Raw genomic sequence first — 24,473 nt, 5'->3', positions numbered from 1 at the left:
GATTACATTTATTTTCCAAAGATTATACTAAGGGCTTTATACACAATATATCATTTAATCTTGAGGTCAGTGCTTTATGGAAGGGAAAACAAAGATTTAGAGAAAAGAGTTAAATCTTGCCCAAGATCTGCCACTTGCTAGTGAATGGCAGAGCTGAAATTTGAATCCAAGTCTGTCTGATTCCAAATGCTTTGCAGTATTCAACTCGTATTACCTTGTATTATAAGTACTGATTTTCTTGTTTATGTCCCCTACTAAGCCGTGTGGTATTAGAGGGCAGAACTTTGTCCTGATCCTCCCTGATCAAGTGGAAACATAGAAAGCACTCGGTTGGCTGAGTTAATGAGTTATAGAAAGTTGTTCTAGCTAAGAGTCCTGGATTGAAAGGTATAATTCTTGTGGTTGGAACAAGTCTAAAGGCAGGATCACTACATAATGAAGAAATCTCCTTTAAACAGTGTTTTTCTGTATCTAATAAACTATAGCAACCTTTATCCATTGAAGTGAGGCACAGGAGAGCAATATTAGAATGGTCTCAGGGTAGGATTTTTGAAACTGCACACATTCTCTGAAATTAAGTTTTTTTTTTTAAATTACAGAAAGTTACCTTTGGTTTGATTTTCTCTCCCCTAACTTCTCTAACATGTGCTATTGACTGGAATATGTATAATTTTTTCTTTAAATTCCAGCATTTAATTTTGGAACCATCAGCAAAAATCTCAAATTCAGAGAATGAAACAAAGTGATTTAGTCCTGGCCTAGAGAATCATGTCCTTGGGGGGGGGGGGGGGCGGTGCCTTTCTCACAGTTGCTATGCAATGGTGAAAACCCCTGACACTTCAAGGAAAATCAGGTCCTGGATTGGTACCTTTGGTTTAACGATTGCTGATCCTCCCCCTGGACAAATGTTCCAGATTTCAAAGGCCTGTGGCAGTGCAAACGTGTGTGCTTTGGAAGTGGCAGCACTTTGTACCAGGACAGGTGTTAAATGTGGCTCCTTCAGGGGCTGGGACTGCACACCCCTGTATAGAAGCTCATGGGGGTACTGGCTTCTTAGAGCCTTTTCTCCTTCCTCTTGAGCAGCATCAATAGAGTCAAAACTTCTACTGAAGAGCTTATATTAACCTAGAAGGTTTCCTTTATCATGAGTTCAGACAACGAAACCCTGAAGTGCAGCTGATCAGGTGTGCTAGAAACACTCGGCTTTAGTACAATAACATGGAACTGGCCCCTCTAGGAGAGCAGAAGGGTCTGGTTTGGATTTTCAATCCCCTCTTTGGCAAGTTATTTTTATGATGTGATGGATGAAATTTGGCTGAAATTTTGTGGCCATTGATTTATATTTTCTCCAGTGACAAGTTAGATCATTTACAGATCTGTCCCGCTGTCCTTACAGAGCCTCAGTCAAGGCAAAACAGAGTGCAGTAGAGTGGAAAAAGTAGTATATTCTACTTCTAGGTCTTTCACTAGCCAGCTCTGTGACCTTGGGCAAACTGGTTAAGCTTACTGGGCCTCAATTTTCTTTTCTGTAAATGAAAAGAATTAGATTAGATAGATGATCTCTAAGACCCTAATTCAAAAGTTCTGAGCTTTAACTCTTATTTGTAATACCCTTTAAATAGTTCACATAATTAAACTGGGGAAACAAACTCAAACTAATTAGAAAAGTGTACTAACAAAGCTTACACATTAAACCTAGAACACCTGGTTTATTTAAAAAGCAAAAAAGCTTCCTTTGGTCTTAAGCAATCCCTAGGGTCAAGGACAAAAGGGATTTGTCAGGACTGCTCCCCCACCCTCCACCCTCCAATCAGCTATTAGGCCTTCCCTGTTCCCCTCTCCTATCTCTCTCTTTCCACTTTCCTTCTGCTCACACTAAAACCCTTACTGAACTAACCGAGGTATCACATAGGTGCCATAAAAATCTGTCTAAACACCCAGAGCAGTCCTGGGTCTTTCCCTTTCCTCTCCACTTCTCACCAGCCCATTGCCTGCTAAGATACATGCCAGCATCTTTCCCACCCCTCGCCTCTTCCCACCAGGCACATTACCTTTACCCTTCTCTCTCCTAAGCTCCAAGGACCCCTTCTTTTGCCTCTGTAACTTGTTTCTGAGCCCATTCATTCTACATCTCACTTCTACCTCTGTGACTTTCTAAATAAACTTTCTCTTACAAAAAAAAAAAAAGATACTATTCTTATAGAAGGCCAGTCTGAGATCCTCTCCCTGAACCTTGCTGAGGGTTAGAATTGAGTTCTAGAATAGAATCAGGGTCAAGGGACCCCCTTTACTGGCCTAGGTTGCCTAGAAGGACAGTTTGGGAAAGTGTGTGTTGATTTACTCCAGGACAGAACACTCAAGGAAGCTGGAGTCAATTACTGGTTCCTTACTCCCCAGGCCACAAAGAATTGGGAAAGAAACCTTTCCGGTCTCCATTCACACAGTGCTGGAATTGATTAGAGAGCACTGTTGATTGTGGGCAAATCTACAAAGCTTCCATCTTATCTAGATCTGGTTCCATTAAGTGGAGTGCTTATCTGAAGCAGATTCAAATTCTCTCCACACTCAGAGGTGTCTTAGGAAACCAGATGGCCACAGTGCAGTCTCCTGAAGGAGAGGCAGAAAAGCCAAATTGAATGGTTTTGTCTCTGTTCTAGGAGCTGCTGTCATGGCATTCCCAATCTATCCCTACTGGCTTTCTGATAGATACTCGCAATCTGAAAAGGACTGTACCCAGAGTATTTAGAAAAAAGAAGTCTGACAGCTGGGCAGCTGTAAATTGATCCACAGGGACAGTGAAGGACCTTAGTTCAGGTGTGGGTGAAAACTGAAGGGGAGGGAAGGCTACTTAGGAAACTTAGTACTTGGTATCTCACTCTTTTGTACTTCCTCTTCAGTTTCCTTTATTCCATTGCTTCCTAAGTTCACAGATGTGTTAAAAAGAACAGTGCATTCGGAAACTGAAGACTTGATTTGAGTCCTGTCTCTCCTCTACTTAGTTTCCTTGTGATTTTGGACAAGTCTAATTTTCCCAGGTTTTGGCTAAATTTTTTAAGACAACAATGGTATTTCTTTAGTGAGAATGAGTTACGTAAAGGAACTTTGTAAGATATTACTATTCTCTGTGTTTGTTCAAATAAAGGCAATTTCCATAGGAATGGGTCAGGAGTGTAAGCAGCAGTGGCGTGGCATCGACATACTGGGGAAATGGAAGGTTTTTGAGCTGTCATGGGTACGAGCATAAATCCAGGAGTGCAAGAGAATAATCCCTGATGCAGACGTGTTCGGGGGTTTGGGCAGGTTCCCATTCTTGCAGCTTAATGCATGTAAGAAAGATAGTTTGAGCATGACAGCAAAACAAAGAAGTCCTGGTGCCCAAACTCACTTCCTCCAGGAAGAGACGGCATTAGGGATTCTTCAGAGCTTTTCTGACCTAACAATCAGAATCACGGTGAGCAACAGGCAAAACTGAATTCAGCCAAGTTTACCTTTGGGAAACTATGCTATGGCCTATAGCAATTACCTCCCGCCATCCCGCCTTTCGGAAAAAATAATGTAAGAAAGTTTCACATGTGTTCTTCTTTTCATATTTAAATTTGAATTGGAGCTCGATGGGGTACAGTGATTTTCAACTTTCGCTACACATTGAAATCACCTGGGGAGATTAAAAACACACCAACTAATTAATACCTGGGTCCCATCTTTAGTGATTCTGACTTGGCCTCGAGTATGACCTTCAATATTTCTAAAAGTTCCCAGGTGACTCTAGTGTGCAGCCAAGAGCAAGCACTACTGCTTTAATGAAAAGCAGTTGGAATCCCAACCTTAAAACTTATTTGCTAGGTAATCTTGGGCAAGTTCCTTAACCTCTCTGTACCTCAGTTTCCTCATTGAAAAAATGGGGACATAACAGTAATCAAACTCAAGTGTCCTTGGGATGACTACATGAGTTAATAGGAGAAAAGTGCTCTCAGTGTCAGACACATAGTAAGTCAGCTCTATCTATTTATAATAGTATAACTCGCCTCTTTTCCTTTCCTACCTTTCTTCTCTCATTTCTCTGGATTTTCCTGGGTCCTCTTAATATCTCTCCTACTCTTTGTCTATTAATTGCTCCCTTCTCCTCAGCCACTCCCTCTAACCCTTCATATGTTTTTCCCTTCCCATTCCATGGACTGAAGCTTGCTGGGGATACGGTATTAGAGGTCCTAGCAGGGCCAGACTAAATCAGAAGCCTGGGCAATGGATGGTTTTAGGAGAAATGTAGTTGATTGCTGCTATCAGGGAAAGGGAACGATGTAACTTAGAGATCATAAATGCTTTGCCAAACAGATAAAGATATCTGTAATGAGCATACTCTGCCTTCAATGCATAGTCCTGGTAGAGTCCTTTATTCTGAAGTGGGTCAACGTTCTAACATTTTCCTGTTTAAACAATAATTTAACAAATGCTTTCTGTGTCCAAATGAGAACCGCTCTTCACAACAATAAGACATATGATTCGGTTAGGATGGTGGAGGTAGGTAACCACCACCATGAAACCAAGCCCAGGCATATTTTCTTTCATCTGCCACTAAGATACCAATTCCACACCAAGTCCCCTCATCTCAAGTGTTCAACTACCACCTCCAAAAAAGCCCCCTCTCAAACTACAACACAGCACAAAGATATCTAATCACCAGGTGGGTGGCATTTTCCTGTATGCTGTGTTCAAAGCCTGTTTCTTTGCTTCATGGTACCTATAAGTGAAGTCAGCTTGGGCTCTGCTTTATTTCCAGGTCTTCCAGAATGGAAAAGGAACTTGAGATTTCAATCCTGCCCTTGGGACATCCTTGTCTTTCCTATCTCCTTTCACCCTGGGATTAGGGTTCCCTTGTTGTTCTATCATTGGAGGTCAATCAATTGAAGCTTCATTACCTAGTATGTTCCTTTTTCCAGTGTCGGGACCAAAAGAGCAGTGTGTTCTTCCCCCAAGCAGAGGAATGTAGATATATTTCTGCTCCTTCTATATCCAACCCTGGGTCTAACCAGGGCTGGAAGGGTGGGAGGCAGAGGAAAGGCTGGAGCAGAGACAAAGGGGAACGATTTCTTCTTTCTCACTGAGCCTGACACACTCATGCTCCCAGGTCGACTACTCTTCCTGGCTTCTTCAACCTCCAGAAATGCCAACAGCAAACCAAAAATAAAAAAGGGGTGCCAAGTATTAGTTCTCTGCACCATCCCCATGTCTTCTTTCCTATGTCCTTGAAAAGAACCTCAAAACATAGGTGTGATCTATAATCTCTAAATATAACCTCTCAACACATAACGTCCCTCCAAACTTCATCAGAATTCTGGGAGTGTGGAAACCCACCACATTCCTATTCCCTATCTGCTTCAGGGCCACACGGTTTAATGTTCTCCTCTCAATTTTTCAGGCCCCTCCCCCTTTCTCCATATCTCTTTCCCTTGGGGTTTGTTCTCAATCCACAACTAATCCCCTTACAGTGATAGCTGATAAAAGGATTAGTTGATATCTCTCTAGGGGTATTTATATTGTAATAAGAATTTTAAGAATGACTATTGGTGGAAATAAGCAATTTGGCAGAATTGAATGGAGATACTACTTCCAATTATATCATACAAGGGAAAAGGGAAAATTAGCATTTGTTGTGTGCTTGACATATCCCAGGCATTGTGCCAAAGACTTCACAAAATGTTATTTCATTTACTTAGGGCATTGATAGGGAAATTAAGGCTCAGGGAGGTAAATAATTGCCTGAAATCAATCATACATCTAGTTAGTAGTGGAGCGGGGAGTTTTTGAACTCAGGGCTGTACATGTGATTCCAATGCACCATTCTGCCTCTCTCCTGGTATAATTACTTGTGAGCTGGCAAGACCCTTGAAAGGTGCTTCCCCCAGGAGTACATGACTCCTTCACTACCTGTATTGCCCTTTCTGTTATGAGTGGCTCAAACCAGTCCTTGGTTTCATTCTTTCTCACTTGCAGATGATCTGTCTGAATGTCTTGGTGAACTGTGCCAGTCTGGAAGGCTGCCTGGGGTCACCCAGAGTTTAAACACACATTATGAGAACCCAAAATGATAAAGTACTCCAAAAAGCGGCCCACTGACTGACTGACTGAACCTTTTCCAAGACTGCCGGTGTGGTGACAGGAATGACTCAGCAGTTTGGCTTTCAATCCCATGTCTGTCTCTGGGGTCAAATACAATCCTCTGCTCACTCACTAAAATGATCCCAGCTTACCAGGCCCATGGTGAGGAGGGAATTTTATTTCTGAAGCAATCACAGATAAAGATTTTTCTATATTCTACAAACAGCAAAAGACTGAGTGTATCTGTGTGTATATTTTTAAGTTTCACAGATGTTTCTAGTATATTCCATCTTCTCCCTATCCCCCACCCCAACCCCCAGCTCTCTGGTTTTCAGAATTTGAGTGCCAGCAGAGAAGTGTATAAATACACTTCTGTCTAAGCCAAGTCCACGAGGTTATGAAAAGAGTGAACTAATGGGACATTTCTAGATAACTCAAACTGAGTCATTATTCAAAGCCACACTGGCTATCTGGCAGGGTTTCCCCATTGGTCGTGGCAGCATGGTGGGAGGAGTAGATGGGTAGAAAGGAAGCACAGCATAAACTTTACAGACACAACGTAGGTGCCCATTAACTGTTTTTCAATTAATAAATGAATGCTATTACTCTCTGACACAGTCATGGCCTGGGTATGGGAGTTGAACCATGTAATAACACTCTTTGACTATCCTGCTTAAGGCTTAGTCATGTGAGAAATCAGATGTTCTTGTTTATTCTCAATATCACAAAAAGATTCAGAAAAATAACTCTCACCAATTAGACACTAGCCCGAGTCTTGTCCAAAAAAGCTGTATGGATAAGGTAGCTGAATATTTAACTGGAACAGGAGAGTAAAAGAAAGTTGGCCCACTATTGTTCACAGTATTTTTAATACCTAAATCTTAGACTACTTTGGGTTTTGTCTCCTCCCAGTTAGCTAATAGGGTGATAGTAACAGAGAAAGAAAATGTGGGGGCCACTGGACCATGCAGAATCAGAGACCCCCTAAACTGGGGTTTCCTCAGGAAAAGTGTAGGCCCACTCAGGCATGTACACTCTGTGCCGTATGTCCATTCTAACTAGTAGGCATAGTTCTGCAGTATAATGGAGAGATTACACATGAGCTGGAAATATCCTCAAGATTTTGAAAGGCAGCTGGGGATGGGGCAGAGAGACGGAACACTCATACACCCAGAGTTCCTCAAACTCTGTGCCTGTGGAACACTAGTGTTCTGTGAGCTGGAATGAGGTGTTCTGCTGCTACAACTGAATGAGTGTCATTTTGACTGTTTCTAATGGGCAGGAGGAAATTAAGTTACTGGATGGTACTTTGACAATTTTAAGTTTCTCTCATAAATTTTTCTACAACCACTTATCTCCATTAGAAGCTGGTGTAAGACGGTACCTGATTAAGCGTGAATGTATTTACTCAGTTATTTAAAGCTTATCGTCAATTTTTGTAGGGGTGCTCTGCAAACAGTGATATTATTTCCAGGGGCCATGCAACCTGAACAAATTTAAGAATACAACACCAGTCTTCAGTGTTATCACTGGGCCGTATTCCTTCCCAGAGCCTAAGGTGTAATTTTGTTAGATAGGTTAAAATTGTGTCTCAAGATGGGCTTTGCATATTAGTGAGCAATCTCTAGATTATAACTTGGAAATTCTTGATTAAAATATTTGGAGGCAATATGAAAATAGGTAGTGTTGGATAACTACCAAAGAACTCTAAGACCAAGGTAATTAACTAGGATGCTCCCCCACTGAACTACACAAAAGGTGGTAGCAGCTGAAGGCATCAATTTTTTTTTAAATCCTCACCTGAGGATATGTTTTGATTGATTTTAGAGAGGAAGGAAGAGAGAGAAAAATATTGATGTGAGAGAAAAACATCCATCAGCTGCCCCCCACACATGCCCCATTTGAAACCACAACCTAGTCATGTGCCCTGACTGGGAATTGAACCTGCAGCCTTTTGATGCACCAGCCAACTGAGCTACCAGCCAGGGCAAAGGCATCAGTTTTAAGTTCAGGGAGACCTGGATCTGAACCTTGGCCTCACCATTTAGTAGCTCTATGACTTTGGGCAAGTCGCTTAATTCCTTTAAACTTCTACTTTCTCCATCTGTTAAATGGGGAAAAATAGACTTTGTAGAGCTGCAGGAAAGATTAAATAAAGATTATGAATGTGTGTAAAGTGCTTAGCATAAATTCTGGCACGCAGTGAAGTAGTAAGTGGTAGTTATTGTTAATATTTGATTATTCATTCAAAAAGCATTTATTAAGTACTTATTCTGGGTCAGGGGTTGTGCTTTGATTCTGTTCTCATTCCAACAAATTTAAAAGTCTATCCCTAAGTCTAAATCTGTATCTATACTTATATATACCGTATAGTCATGACCAAGGGTGAGAAACGGAACACAGGCTATTGACATATTGGATTAGCAGCTATCCAAAATTTCATAGGATATCATTTTTCCCTTGATCTGAAAATGTATAACTATGAGAACAATTCCCCTTTCTCATACCCTCTTCTCCCTGCCCCCTCAACAGCAGAAACACACATGATCACTCCAAGAACAGCTGTCCAAAATTGCTTCACAGAGAAAGAACATGGCTAGGATTGCTGGAAAAAGAAGCTGCTATATAGGTGGTTTGGATAGCCAAGCCAGACTCAAGAGAGTAAAGGAGGAGGCTGGATGACTTGACATCTATGGCCATTGTATCAATATTTATAGCTTCTCTGTCATTAGGATGGCGATGGCAATCTGCCTAGAAAAATAGATTGTAAAATCCAGTGAATTTCCTCCCCCATATCTTGGAAGTTTGGGAAGAACTGTAATGAATTCCAAACTGTTTTGAATTAACAAAAAGAGCTTTTTCCTGTTGTAGAGTTCCAGCTGGAACCCTCCTATGCTTCTTCTTCTCCAAACAGCAAATGCTCAAAGGGGCAAAGTGTCCAATGGAGCGTCCTGGGGCTTGTCAGCTTTACTGAGCTTTCCACTTGGCTTTGGTTGCTGGGTAGGTTTTGGGAGTTTACATGTGTGGCTGGCATGATGCTGTGGCGCCAGCTGCAAACATGCCCTTGCTGGAGGCAGTTTTATTACTCTTGACGCCACCCATCCAGTCAGCGAGAATACAGGCAGCAAGGGAAACTATTACTCATCACAAATATCAAGGAATAAGGTATGGATTATGGGCACATCTATAGCTTAGAGAGTACATGAAGGGAGCACAGGTTGTGGCCCCCAACACAAATATGAGGACCAGTCACAATCCGCTAGCCAGGCAGCAGTGGGCAGGACTTGTTGCAGACGGGGCACATGGAGGTGACAGAACACCTGGGTTTCAGTCCTAATTGCACTGCTCACTAATTGTTAGATCTTAGGCAAATGGCTTAAGTCGATGACCCTCAGTTTTCTTTGTATGAAATGAGAATAAAAATACAGATTTGTCAGGATCTAATGAGAGAGTGCATATGAAATACTCTTAAAATGTACCCAGTGCTTTCCTTTGTTTCTAGAGCGTTGATGTTCTGTTTAGTCTCATTCTTGCCTCAGGTTCAGAGGAGAAAGAGAGAGAGGAGAAAAACTTGACAAGAACTGGGTCATCTTCCTCACAACCTTGGTTTGAAAGCTGAGTAAATAGTAGAGATGCTAAGCACCAGGCCAATCTAAGTACCACATCTAATGTTATCAGCAGTTTCCAGGGTTGAAGCTGAGTGACAGTGATCTTACTGTAGCAACTCTAGTTTCCTCAGCAAATACTTGTTGGGTCAAATCAGGTACTTTCATCCAAAAAATCCCCTTTATATCCTCTGGGGCCTCCCTTTAATCTCCCCAATTCCTTACCACCCCATTCTTACATCATGCCCATCTCCCCATTCTTCCTTCAGTCTAGGGTTATAGGGCCTTCACCAGAATGAAGTGTTCTGTGATTCTAAAGCTAGTCCAGAATGAAGTCAATGGATCCCTGTCAGAAGCGCTCCCCTTACCCCGAAATCACTAAAAGTATTTATAGACATCAGAATAAACTGCAGAGGAGAAAATAATCACTCTTGTTAAGATCAGGTAGGATCAGAAATCTGTTGTTTGGATCAAAACCTCTTACTTATGTGAATGTTTTCCTTTTCTGGAAAATCCAATAGGAAAACAATTAAAACTAACTGAGAAATTATATGACACGCTCAAATAAACCACAAACTGGGATAGTGATCTTACCATCTACAGGAGACTGGGATTCTGATCTTACTGGAATCCAGCATTTGGACTTACAAGGACTTGAGCAATTCTTTCTCTGACCTGTGCCCAATCAGCTTCTCTGACTAAAGAACAGAATAAAATTCCTGTGTGTTAAACAAACATGGGGTCCAGTTTATTCATTTTTATCTACTGACTGACAGTAAGCAGACTTCATCTACAAAAGAAAACTTTGATCAGGAAGGGTTTGTCTTTTGTGATATGCTAGTTGATGAGAAATTCTTTTTTTTTTTCAAGTAAATCTAAAATTATTCACAGGGTTTTCTTATTATAACCAGATATAAATTTTAATAATCTATGATTGGCTGCTACCTTCAGATTTCGTTCACTATTGTGAGGATTCAGTGAGATCTGGATATTGGGCACTGTGAAGATGGTGAAAGGCTGAAAGAATGCATTTATACAGCATCTACATTTAAATGGGACCATTTTTAATTTTCAAATTTAAAGTCTGCCTGAAATATCTATTACACTGAACCAAGCTATTCACAGAACTATTTTTTTGGGTATTAAGGAAAAACTTAAAGGCCTAACAAAGCACCGATTTTTAAATAACTTAGCTTGTGAAATAGGGGCAATAGTGGCATTTTTCTAGATGAAACCACACTGTTGTCTCATGTGCCTATAAAACAACACTGCTCAGGTTCAAAAAGCCCAGAATTTCATGATTGTTTCTTATCTAGATGTTTCCTTGTTGGAAACAAAGCATCTTTGAATGGCTTATTCTAAATGCCTCCCTCAGTATCTGTGGTAGGAATATAAACTGGTACCAATTTTATGGAAAACAATCTGGCAATGATGTAACAAAAGACTTAAAAACGTTCATAGCTATCTACCCAGCAATTCCATTCCTGGCCATTTGAAATAAGAAAATAATCTGAAATATGAACAGAAATTTACACACAAGAATGTTCACTACAGCAAAATTTGGAACATGTCTTCAGTAATTTTCTATATTCTTTTCCATGGGCTTTTATAATAAATTATAAGCAACCTAAACATAAATAGGGAAATAATTTAGTTTGTAATGGTTCTTTATAAAATGAAATATTTTAGAGTCATTGAAAATGGTAGCATAGGCCTTCCACCATGTGAGGACTCAGTGAGAAGGCACTGGCTGTGAAATGGAAAGAGGGCTCTCCCCAAGATACAACCACGTTGGTGCTTTGATCTTGGTTTGATCATTCAGCCTCCAGAACTTGGGCCTTCCACAGTTGCAAAAACAACTCAGAGAGATGGTGAGGCCAGAAAGATGAATGCCTCCATTGCTCTTCTACATGTGTGAGCAAACTTCTCCATTTTCAAATATCCCCTGTGATCTTCCAAATTGTTTACCACCAACTGTTTCAATAACCTTTCCAAAGGGCCAATTGTAAAGGAGCACAAAGTTGGGGAGCAGAAAGTAGTACTAGTTGCTGATATTGTACTTTAACCTCAATCCCCACTTGCTCTATTCCTTAAAAGAAAAATAATAAATAATTTAAAAATAGTAGCATATATATATGCTAACACATGCATAGAAGATTTTTGGTAGGAGAAAAAGGACTTTGTTAATACAGTTTTATTCTGAGGAAAGAGACCTTTACTTTTCACTTCCACCTTTCTGTATTCTTTGAATTATCTAATGAGCAAGTATTACTTACTTTTATTTTTAAAAATGAATAAAAACTATTAACAAAGAATATGTAATAGCATGGGAAAATATTAAGCAAAGAAAGGAATACAAACATGGTATATACAGTATGCTTAGGAAAAATCTTAGAAATATATCAAATATTAATAATTTTATTTCTATTTTTCATTAAAAATACAATATTCCTTAAAGTATTAGCTAGTTAAACAATATTAACTTGTCTTCTAATATGGCTTTTAAAAATTTAATCTTTTCCTCTCAGTGAACCTCAAATTGAATCTGAGTCTCATTTTTGTTTGCTGAATTAATCATAGCTCCAATAGGATCAAGGGTTAATTTGTTTAAGAAGTAGATTCAGTCAACATATTAAAACATGTTGGATAATATATTCTTGTTACATTAAACACACCACCAAAAAAGTAGTTTTTAAATGAGTTACAACTTGACACTGGACTTAGAGCCCCAAAGTTAAAATATACCATATTGTAATCTGTTTGCACCCTGGTAATGTAAAGGGCAATATCAGTATAGACTCGAGCCAGACTGCCTGTATTTATAATCCTGGCTCCACCTTTTGATAGCTTTGCTACCCTGGGCAAGAGATTGAATCTTTCAGTATTTTGGTTTCCTTGTTTGCAAAAGGGTACTGACCTCATTGGGTTGTGAGAATTAAATGAATGTGTATGAAGTGCTTAGAACACAATAAATACTTAATAGGTGTTTGCTATTATTATTATTATTACACTATACACCTGATTTCAGAAGCATTCTGCTCTGAAGTAATTGGACAACAAAGGACAATAGAGTGTATTGTGTTCTTTATAATACCCTGTACATTTACACACAGCTTAGATCTATATTTATAGACCCCCCCCCACATCAGTTTTCACAAACAGAGGATATTCTGTAAGTACACATAAAAAGCTCACCTAAACTCCATTTTAGTAATGAAAACCTGTCATTGAAAACAGTTTTTATAGAGCAAGATGACAGTAAAACTTTCTTCTATTCAAGTTGGAAACATGTGAGAGGCCAATGAAAGTAGCATTTAGTATAAAACTTGGCTTTTGGAGTTGGTTGGTTAGATCATGTACTTGCAAGGCCAAAAATACAATGAGCTGCTAAGTTAACTCGATTTATTTCTCTGCTCTGTGTTCTTTGGTTCAGATTGCATTCTTAATTGCAGCCAACCACCTCACAAAGGTACTTTAAGGGAAGCAATCAGAGGAATATACATGAGAGAGTAGGTAGAGGTCAGTACATAGTATATATATGCCTTGCTTCTTGATATTGGTAAAGCCAATTCAAAGACATATCTTACTGATGGTGGGACAGGAGCATAATTTGACCAAAAACACTTAGTAATGCTTTCTGTATGGCAAGTGAGCATCATCTTAAGCAAAGTTATACATGCCTTTACTTAAATGAATATTAGATTGGCCTTCTGGAAGGGAGAGGAAAAAGACAAGGAAAAAGAAAATAAGGAGAAAGAAAAAGGAGAAGAGGGAATTTATCTTTCATGTTTGAATTTGACTGGCAAAAATGTTATGAGGGTGAAAAGAAAAGATCCTGGATTAGCCACAGCCTTCAAACAGCAACTCTATGGTAGTTTTTCTTGGTATTTTACATGCGTGGTGATACTTTTGGGGCATTATGCCATTGGCATTTTCTGTATAGAAAGTACAGTGAATAAAGAGAGAAAAGAAACATTGACTAACACTAGGAAAGTAAAAAAACTTTCAGCCATTCCACCACCATCCCACCCTCTTTCATGGAAAACCAAAAATGAATCTTACCTCCGCTGAGAATAATGACAGCTATAAATATTGCCAAGTCGCTGTCATCTAATTCCAGTGCATTGAACTTCACAGCAAACTCAAACTTGGGCTCCATAAAGTCACCAAAGGGCTTTCTCAAGCTCTTCAGAAACTCCCTTGTCATGAATCCTTGGCCCTCTGATATGAGAACCCCATCTTTATTCATCAAGGAAGCCAGCATTGTGTAAATGATCTCATGGACGCCATATTTTAGGAGAGTTACTTGGTCATTCAAGTCAAGGTTTACAAAACCAGGAATACTTTTGGCATATTCTGTGATCTCTTGCACAGCTTCCACTGAGCGAAATTGACACCCCTGAAATATGCGGATGGCCACCTCTTTGCTCTGCTCCTGCAAAGGGGTGATGTGTTTGAACTTAATTTTATCTTCTCCCATCATTAAGGAATTCATGTCATAGATAACAAATGGCTGCAAATAAAAAAAGAGGAAAAAGTGGCTGAGTTGGAGATTTCTAATTCACAGTAAATAGAATCCCAGTTTCTTTATCCACATTTGCTTTAATAGCTAAAATCTTTAAAAAGTCAACACTTAATAATGACAAAATACCCTTATCTCTTGATTATTCCTCCTAATTATCTCCTGGGATTGAAGATATTTTACCAACTTTGGTCTTCTGTTCCTTCAACTTATCCTGCAACATTTTACTTATGACTGGCCAAGAGTTTAATTTCTGTTGTTTGAGGAATGTTTCTCATTGATTTTAAAAATGATGTAAAATCTATTGTTTATCTTGGTTTTCAATAGAGTATATTTTTAACCTCTTTCAGTAAAAAAATCATTTCAGCAATCCAGGGTTGAACAGACCTACTTAAACATAAAGTAATCTTGCAGTTTGAGATTAAATCTGCTGAGATCTCAAGTGAAACAGTGTGCATGTAAAATATACTTAACTACAAAAAAATTGGTCTGAGAGCTGATTATGAATATTGAGCCAAGAAAATGCCTATTTCTTTTTTTGATGCTCTGGAAGCAATCTGTTTCAGTAAGAGCAGATGTATAAGTGCTGCAAAAAGTAGCAAAATAAAAAGAGTTTTGAACTTATTTTTCAAAATATCTGTTCTTAAAGGTCAAATAATCAATAAAACATGTGCATCAGTTACTGAGGTTTGCAATAGGCTGCTTTAAAAAGCAAGTTGTGTTAGTCGTGAAATGATCTCTCTCTTGCATTTTTTTGTACAGAACTAATCAAAGGTTTGTAGTCATTGTGAAAACTCTCAAGGCTTCTCTGGTTGAGAAGGTGCAGTACTTTATATACACTGGATATACTGAACTATATAAGGAATAAAACCCCAATCCTATGCAAATGAGTATATGTATGTGGAAGCACTGGAACAAGAGTTGGGGGTACTTGGGTTCTAGCTTTTGTTCTGTGGTTAACTTTCTGACTTTAGGGAAGTCACTTATCTTTCTTAGGCCTCAAATATCTCAGTTGAGGGGGGTTTATAAATTGGAGGTTATCATCTCTTCTCCTGAGGATATTCTAGTTGCATTTCTCAGCAGAGAGTGTGTGTGTGTGGTGTATATGTGTATGCGTGGTATGTGAGTGGATATGTCTGAACATGCATGCACACATGCATGTACACTGAACACGGAGTCTCTGATGTGCTAAAAATAAAGTTTCTTTTCAGCAGAGATGCTGAGAATTCTCTCCTCATTGGTGAGCACAAGCAGGTGCCATGAGTGGCAGCTGTAGCCAGTTTCAAGACCCACTGGTTTGGAGATTCTAACTATTAATCTCTACAGGTCTATAATTTTCGCCAAACTATTAAGTCTGTTCTATGTAACACTAACACTAAGGCCTCTTAGATGCTGAGTAAATTTCCAAAATTGCATATTATTTCACCGCCATTCACTGGAGTTATTCCAGAAATTCTTACTTTTTTAACCAGAAAATTCACTTTGCTTATGTTATTTAGCAAAACGAAAAGGAGAATGGATATGAGGACCCAAGAATAAGTTTGCCTGGCAGCTCTAACTAATTCTTCCAGTAAATCAGGAGCAAACAGTGCTTACTATATTTTTGAACATTTTGTTTCTCCCTCCCCACTTCAGGATTGATATTATTAGTGGGAGAGGAAAAAAGGGCAGGGTGGCTAGTAAGTCACAACAGTGAAAATGTGCTGAGTTTTCCCAGAATGTCAGGTTCTAATCATGAGAAAAAGTTACTTTTACAGAGCCTAGAGAAAATGTGGTTTCTGTCCTCCAGGAGTTTTGCAGATTATAGTTTGTGTTAATGAAATACTAGCTTTCTTTTACTATGAGAATCTCATGGTATGGATACCTGAAAAGTCTACCTGCACATGCGTGAGTACAAATTACAAGAATATAAAATCATCACTTCTTCATATATGGAAAGACTGTACCCAGAACTACCCACTTCAACTTCTGGATGAGCTTCTGCTCAACAATTTGGTTTCTTGGCACAGAATATATGCATAAAATTCTACCTCCGTGTAAGGAATTTATCTGGAACTATGCCCTGATAAATCACCCTGTGACTCTTCCCCTTGACTTCCCCTGTCCCCTCATATAAAGCCCCAGGTTCCTGTTTTTGAAACTCTGTGATAGTTGAGCATAGGGCACAAAATCCTGCTAATATTCTCTCCCAATTTAACAACAATGTGACTTTAACCCCTTGGCAATCAATGTTGGTCAGGATTTCCTGGCAGTAAACACTCAAGGACAGAGGGAGGAATCAGCAGCCCCCACCGTTATGCCAAACCATTCAGTTTTTAAAAAAATCCTTTCAGCATTTTGAAAAAGTGATGAACTGACAGAAAATTCTGGGTATTGACATGCAAATGAATACCAGGTGGATTTTTAAATTTTTCCCAGTCATATATGATTGTGCTGTTTTCACTGCATTTTGAGGTCTGCATAGATTCTTTCAGCCTCCAGGTGGATCTGTCAAACTGCAAGAGTGATCACTAGATATGATCTACCTTTCTTTGCCACCAATTCACCAATTCTTACCCAACAGATCGCACACAGTTTACTTGCACATTTCACAATAGGACCTCCTTACCCTAAAAGCTGACCTCTTAAAACTCCAGGTGGAACTAGATCTGTGCAATTTATCTTGAATCACTAATTTAATATTACACTTCTGGTAAAATATTACATGTTTCTGTATTTTCTACAAAGCAAAGGGAAGCCTTGTATGTTCTATTAGCTTATACAGTATCATCTGATGATTTGCCATTATAAGAGGAACCATACCATCTTTAAATTTGACCTCAATGATCTTACACTTGTAGTTTGGGGCTAACAATGTATTTATCTTCAGACATTCTATCACATGGCTACATAAACATCTCTCCTTAACAGCAAAGAATGCTTAATTACATCTAGGACATTATCAGGGACAGATCCAGGTTTTGTGGGTCCTAAAATGTATGCAGTTGTTGAGTACATTTACAACTCTTGGCTTCAATAATACAAATTATAAGAACAAAAATGTACAGGTTCTTCCCAGAGCATTCAAAGGGGCTCTGTGCAAGGGCGGGCCCCTGAAGCTTAAGCTTCATTAGCTCTCTGATGACGCTGCCCCTGGCCATTATGATACTGGTACTCTTCCTATATTGGATAGACCAGAAAAAGGTGAGGATGAAATGAAAAAAATTGTACTTGAACACAATGTTTTTCCAGAGAAGAAACAGTTCCTGTGAGGGGAAATTACAGATAAGTTTTCTTTGAAAAGATACATCAAATGTACTTTATTTTTATATATTTTGATTAAAAAAATGGCTCTACATATCAGAGCCAGGATGGGATTAAGGGTATTTTTTTATATGGATAATTAAATTTAGTTATAGATCTATTGCATGGCTCTCTAAAACACAAAAGTCCTGGGGAAAGCTGGCTAATAATGGGGAAACAGAACAATAATGTTTCATAGTAGTCCAATAATATTAGCATTTTAAAGAGAAGCTATGAAAGGGATTATACATGAACGCTCCAAGTTTATAGCTTCTTGAATAACAAAATAGCAAGATGAAGGAGATAAATGAGAAAGTCAACTAATAAAGCATAGATTGTTCCAGTGATTTCTACCATTTGGGAGAGTGAAATTGGTAGTGACAACTCTACCCTTTCACAAACAATTACTTGGCTATGTAAGAGTTAAAAATGGCCTGGAAACATGCATGCCTCATCTGGTGGGGCTCTCCTGATATTCTTAGGGTTTTTTTCCTGACAAATTAGAGCAAAGGTTAAGGAAAGAAATGGAATTCTTAGGGCCCATCTTCTTCATTTTGTTTCCTTCTTTCTCTTTATACTGACTGACTTTAATTCTTTTAGACACACATGGTCTCTTCGATTAGCAATATTGGGTGAATGTTAATCCGAAATGTGTTGGTTGGGTTTCCTTAACTTGGTTTCTGTCCCTGTTATTCCTATTTTCCTCTTGTTGAGAACCACGGGATTTATAGAACTAAGGGGGTCTTCAGAAATAACCTACATCATTACTCTCTAGTTAGGTATGAATAAATTAAAAGCCAAGAGATGTTCCAAAGTCAAATAGCTATTTATAACAAACGTGAACTAGAACTAGATCTAGATCTGACTCAGGTTTAGTTCATTTCTCTTTCTATTCCTTTCTACATGACTTTCCCACATTTTCTTTTTGAAATAAAATGAGTATTCTGAGAGGAAGTGGGAACTGAAGCTCTTCGATTGCTGAGATCTTGGAGGCAGTGCCTTTTGAACTCTCACACCCCAGAGGTGCTAGTTAAGTGCTGTGTGTGATTGAAGTTGAGTTTAAAAGTTTTTAAATGTAATTCCATTTTCCTACATGATTTAGAGATTTAAGACAAATGAAAACCTAATAGGAAGAATTAGTCACACTCTAATGAACTAGCAGATAAACACAGCTCTTTAAAAACCATCAATTGCCAGCCAAAACATTACTCAGCAGGCAAACAAGGGTATTGACCAACTGAATCTAATCATGAAAAAAGAAAAAAAAAAAACCAGGTACTTTTCTTCTTAACTATATAGAATATTACCTTTTTAATTTGTCTGAAATAATACTATTGTTCAGATATATTATGTTTTTAGCTATTCCTGACAGTCCTGGCAATAGAGGAATTTATTTTACTAATATTATATATGAATTAATAATCTTAGGAGCCCAAGTTCTTTAGTAACCATTGAAACAAAACAGCACTGCCATCCTGCTCTTTTTTTATAGTGGGGCTCCGTGGTCTCTTTTCTCTGAGGATTTGTCTGTTATCTTCCTACTCAGGAGAGCAAATACTGGCTCACTCAGGCTTTGCCACAGGTACAAGGGAAAGGGACAATTTTGTTCAAGATTTAGAAGCACAGATATCTTTCCAATAGTTTGAGTTATTAGATTTGATGGACCCTGTAAATTTTAGAATGAGAAAAATTTAAAGAGTACAGACTATTTTCACAGAAGTTTACATTTATCTATTGGTTTTATTAATCAGTAGTTTCCTATTTCATACACTACTTAGGAAAACCCTTTTTACAATGGCACTGTTTGCTTTCGTAATTATAAAAACAGTGACACTGCATGTACCTATCGTAAGCAATGTAATGGGATGCAAAGTCCAATACAGTACAAATAACAAGTTTTATCCTTACTTGCGGAGAGGGCGCAGCCAGGGCCTCACCATCTCTCAGATATGGAGGGAAAAGTTGGCAGGAACACCAAGAGTTTTTCTGTTTATTGTTTTATGGTAAACAGTGGCATTGAAAATGGTTTTTGAAAACCACTCTCTGTTTATTTTCAGCAACAAACATGAGATCATGTGACAATGATGCACCCAGTGTGATCATCACATCAGGGTAATGGTCAAACACTGGGAACTTCCAAAGTCCATTCAGTTCTCAAACGGCCTTCAGGAAACACAGCACCCCAGCGCTAGCATAGTCACAGTTTCAGAGTTCAGTAGGATCTCTTAAAGAAGGGTCCTGGGCTGGAACAAGCCATTTAACGGAAAATAGACTGTGGGAGAGTCAGTTCATTCCTATTTTAGGGTGGCTAAGAGGCCCATTGCTCCTAAAGTTCTCCCATGATCCATGTTTGGTGATTCCATATCCTACCTTTCCCTAGCCCTGAGCCTAAAATTCCCAAGCATTATTATTATTTTTTTTAGGCATGAACTGAAAAGTACATCATATTCCAACGATACAGTTAAAGTTAAAAAGATCAGAGAGGAGCAGGAACATTTAATTTGTCTGTCCATTTATCTGTTTTGAAAGGTGCAAACAGCACCAGGGAATAAGATACGGGAGAAGGAAGTTAAGTTGGCAAGGGAGAAGCCCTGGTTGGCCTGCAGGCAAATGCTGGTGCTGGGCACGAGAGGAAAGATTAGCAGGCATTCCATAAATGAGATGAATAAGCAATGGTTAAACTGAGCAGTAAGATAAATTTAAAGAATGGCTTCTTCGATAAAGTCATTTCCTTTCCAAAGGTTCCTGGTAACTGGTCATCCACGACACTGAGCAGCCTATCCCAGACTTGGCCTAACCAACACTAATGACATCAGTTCATCAGGGTGTATAATGAGACCCAAACTGCTCTACTGCACGAGCCACAGCCACTTTTTCACATCCCCCACCCTCCCAAGAGTCCATACTTCTGCAAAACTTGTTCAATCAATTCAAATCTTAACTTTCATAAGTCTTGGCCAAGAGATAATATAACACCCCTGAGAAAGATGCTATCAAATGAATAACATGACCATGTAAGATAAAAAACAAATCTCTAGTCTCCTTGGAAATCACATTTTGGATTTTTTTCCCCTCTCCCATCTTCCTCTCTGAACTATTTCTTTCCACCAGTGCTTAATTTGATTTTGCAAGATAAGGAGAAAAGAGAGAGCCAAACAATTCTATTTCAGTTTTGTGTAATCAGGGAATGGATTATTTTAATTTGGCCCAGTCTGTCTTTCCAGACCCTAACAAGAGGCAATTCTGCCTCTATCCAGATCATTAATGATGTCCAGTTTGGTAAGCAAATATTAGGCTAGTTAGAGGCCCTCTGTTGAAAGTCCAGAATTTCAAAGGCATAGGCAATAGTTTTTAATTCAATTAAGTAAATAGATCCCAAGTAACTTTTATGGGGGAAGCACAGTTACAGTTATAGGGGAAAAAATGACAAACATTTGGCCTCTGAACTTGAAAAGCCTATAATCAAGCATTGTGCAGCCCTTTCTCTTAAAATAGCTTAATACCTATTTATCTCATAAAGTGCCTGCAATTATCTTATTTTTAACTGAAAAATTTAGACCAAAGAATCAATTGGTGTGAAGTTTTAAAGTGATTTACAGTGGATTGGGCTTTGTGCCCTTCAGTAACACAAAGAGTGTGTTGGCCACTGGTGGAGTAAATTTAAATTCTTGACTACTGGGGAAAACAAAAAAAGGATTTTTTTAAACTGCCTTCCTCCTATCTTCCAAGCACAATTAAATCGATAGGCTTTCCAGCACGGATTGCAGGTCTGGACTGAGAGATAAAGAATAGGTGAGAAAGCAGTTCCTGGAAACTAAAGGGCCTGAGGGAAAGCTGTGGTGTAAACAGTTTGTTTTAGGGCTCTTTCCCAGTTATCACTCCTTCCCCAGTTCTGGGGCTCTATCCTCCACTTTCCTATCCCTCACTGGCTCTCATCAAGCTGTTGTGATCTGCCCATTGTTAACCTTCTTTAGACACATCAATCTAGCTTTCTTTTTATTTCTCTCCCTTTAAATGAACACAGCTTTTTTCCATAGTTAAATCATCTATGTAGAAGTCTTCATTTGCTTTTGTTTTACCCCAATTTTTTCATTTAATGAATATACAGACTTAGCTTTACTATATGATTTATAGTCTGTAGAAGTCTGCAGAAGACAGTCCTAATCACTGTAATTCCGGAGGAGCAAAACAGCACAACGTAATTTGTCCAACTGTGAATATACTAGGATAGTAGAACAAGGTTGAAAATTCCTGCTGTTCTAAAATTTGGTAAAAATAAATCATAACTCAGAATGTTTTCCCAAGGTGAAACTTTCCTAGTGTACAGGGCAACCTGGCTCATTGCTAGCCAATGGGAAATACTAGCTTCCATGAGGAAACCTCATGCCCGGAATGTACTGAAGTAGTAGTCAGAAGGCCTGCATTATAGTCCTGGTTCTTCCACATGCTGTGTGATCTCAGGTCAAAATGTTTAACCATCAATTTCCTCATCTTTAAAAAGAGGGTAATAATAGGAGCTATAAGATGGTCATATGACTTGAACATATGAATTTGTAAGATTTTTTGAAACTGTAAAGAACTGGATACAGGTATAATACTGTTAAGGTATCAAAAACCTCTCTTGCAGTCAGAAAGCTCCTTGTACTTCTAGCATTTGGCTCTTTATACAGGAATATACCACAGGAGTTTTCTCTTTTGATTAGCTGATTCTACTCTTATGGTTTAGCTAAAAGGAAAAAATGACATCTTAAGAGCATTATAAAAGTACATTAAAGGGTAATCAAACTTTCCAAAAAAATATAACCAAGTAAGGAAACGTTATACACATATGTCAAGTAATTGACATATGTGCATAGCTCTCCAAGAGGTGTTCATCTGAAAATAAATGATAACATAAAAGGCCTATCAAGGGCTGGGGTGGTGTCTTATGAATGTGTTCTGTGGCTTACTACCCGAAGACACACTGCAGACATTACAATGAAAGTCAGACCCTGCCTGTGCAAACTGAGGTACAGAGATGTGACCCATCTGTAAGCTGACAGCAGAATTAGGACTAGAACTCAGGTATAATTATATTTTGTTTTAATATGATTCCATGTTGCTTTCTCAGCTTCCTATCAGGGAAGAGTTCTACTTTTTAGAAAACTTGACTCAATAACAATTATAATTGTAATCCATTCTGGGTTCTCTCAACAATGGTAATCAATGAGGTTGCAGATGCCTGAGAATCCACTAGATTCTCTGCTGGAGTAGCCCACGTGGCTCCGAGCCTCACAGAAGATAATTCATACATGCATATAAAAGGATGATGCTTCCAGTTACCCAGGAATTATCAACAGAGTGCTACAAGGAAAGAAAGGTAGCATATCTGGAATGTATTTTTCTGCCCAATGTGGAATTTCTTAAGAGGCATCTCTAGTAGTTCTCCCAAAAGATAAAATAATGAGACTGAATATCTTTTCCAAATCTAGGTCCAGAAAGCAGGGCTGAGTGAATGAATGTAGTTGTGACTAGTTATTTTCATGGCAAGAAAAATGGATCCTGAAAGAGGGTGGTGGATGAAGGGGGCTTGGCCATTCATTGAAGTTAAGATGACCTGCATATGTTTAATACTGTTCTTGAAGAATTTACTGTATTTTGCTATGTATAATGTGCACCCACGGTTTTGTATGCATTATACACGGAATTATTATACCCAGGGTAGGTAATCATTATACCCATGTATAATGTGCATCCTTATTTTTCCCTCAAAAATTTGGGCAAAAAAGTGCGCATTATACACAGCGAAGTACCAGTAGTAGGAGAACTTGACGGATTTTTTCCCTTTTCAAAATAATGTTTACTTATCCTATCTGAAGACATTTCCTTTCCTGTGCTTCAGACTCAGCCTACAGTATATAACAGCCAACAGCTGAACAGTACTCTGCATGTGTGTGTGTAACATGGTTAATCATTTCCTCAAAGGAAATAACAACAACAACAAAAATAAACCCAGCCACCCCAAATGAAGATGGTAGAAGAGAACTAACTGATTTATCTGTTGTCTTTCCTGTCAAGATGGCCCTCGCCTTTGCTTTGGTCAGCGGGAAGGACTTTATGTATGAGTCATACAAATGTTTTGCCAGGGCCCGGAGGTCAGCAGATTCTGGGTTCAGCTGGTCGATATCACTGGAGATCTCTGCCAACAGCTTCTCCTTCTCAGCCTGTGGCATCCGCCCAAACCTGATGGCTATAGAGGAAGAGATATGACAGAATGAATCATTGAAATATTGCTGCTCCTAATGCATACTGTTTTCTCATAGCACTAGTGCCCATAGACTGAAGCCCCTTCTCCCTTCACCAATCTCAAATCCTGGTTTCTATCTACAACTTTGCTCATCTTTTTACTTCACAGCAAACAGCCTATCAGTAAAAATTAAATTGTTCATTTCTTTAATTTGAAAAAGTAATGCACGATCTTGCCAGGGAGGTGAAACCAGTTTCTACTCATCCCTCAAGACCTAATTCAAATGTCATCTTTGTGAGGCTTTCTCTGATTTCTTCAAGCAGAGTTTATTATTCCTTCCCCAGTATTCCAACAGCCCTTCATGCAAACTTCAATGATAGCAATTTCACACTGTACTTCAATTATTTATTTTACATGTCTATTTGTCTCACTCTAGAACAACACCCTGAAGGCCAGGGTCAATGTCTTATTTATCTCTGTATCCCCAGCACTTGACATAAAGTCAGGTGCTAAAAGAACCTCATCAACATGTTTCACAAATTAAAGGAAGGAGTTGTGCAGAATTCAATGTTGTATAGACACAGGCTTTGTTCTCAGGGAATCTGCACTATCTGTTTTGTCCGTTATAAATAAATATGGATGACCCTGGCCAGTATGGCTCAGTTGGTTGGAGCATCGTCTGTTGACGAAGGGTCACGGGTTCAATTCCCTGTCAGGGCACAAGCCTGGGTTGTGGGTTTGG

General features: G+C 38.9%; 1 protein-coding gene across 4 annotated transcripts in view; it reads right to left on the bottom strand.

Annotated features, from left to right (window-relative positions):
- PPARG (peroxisome proliferator activated receptor gamma) overlaps nucleotides 1-24,473 on the bottom strand; it is a 142,353-nt gene that overhangs the window by 3,458 nt on the left and 114,422 nt on the right. For all 4 annotated transcript variants that reach the window (XM_045192353.3, XM_053930166.2, XM_024556412.3 and 1 more), the window contains 2 exons: nucleotides 23,535-23,734; nucleotides 13,764-14,214 (listed from right to left, as the gene is read on the bottom strand). In XM_045192353.3, the coding sequence (XP_045048288.1) occupies nucleotides 13,764-14,214; nucleotides 23,535-23,734 (651 nt within the window). The remainder of the gene's footprint in view (nucleotides 1-13,763; nucleotides 14,215-23,534; nucleotides 23,735-24,473) is intronic.

This window comes from Desmodus rotundus, chromosome 8, assembly GCF_022682495.2.
Source record: "Desmodus rotundus isolate HL8 chromosome 8, HLdesRot8A.1, whole genome shotgun sequence".
Taxonomy (NCBI): domain Eukaryota; kingdom Metazoa; phylum Chordata; class Mammalia; order Chiroptera; family Phyllostomidae; genus Desmodus; species Desmodus rotundus.
This window is presented reverse-complemented; position numbering and strand designations above follow the sequence as displayed.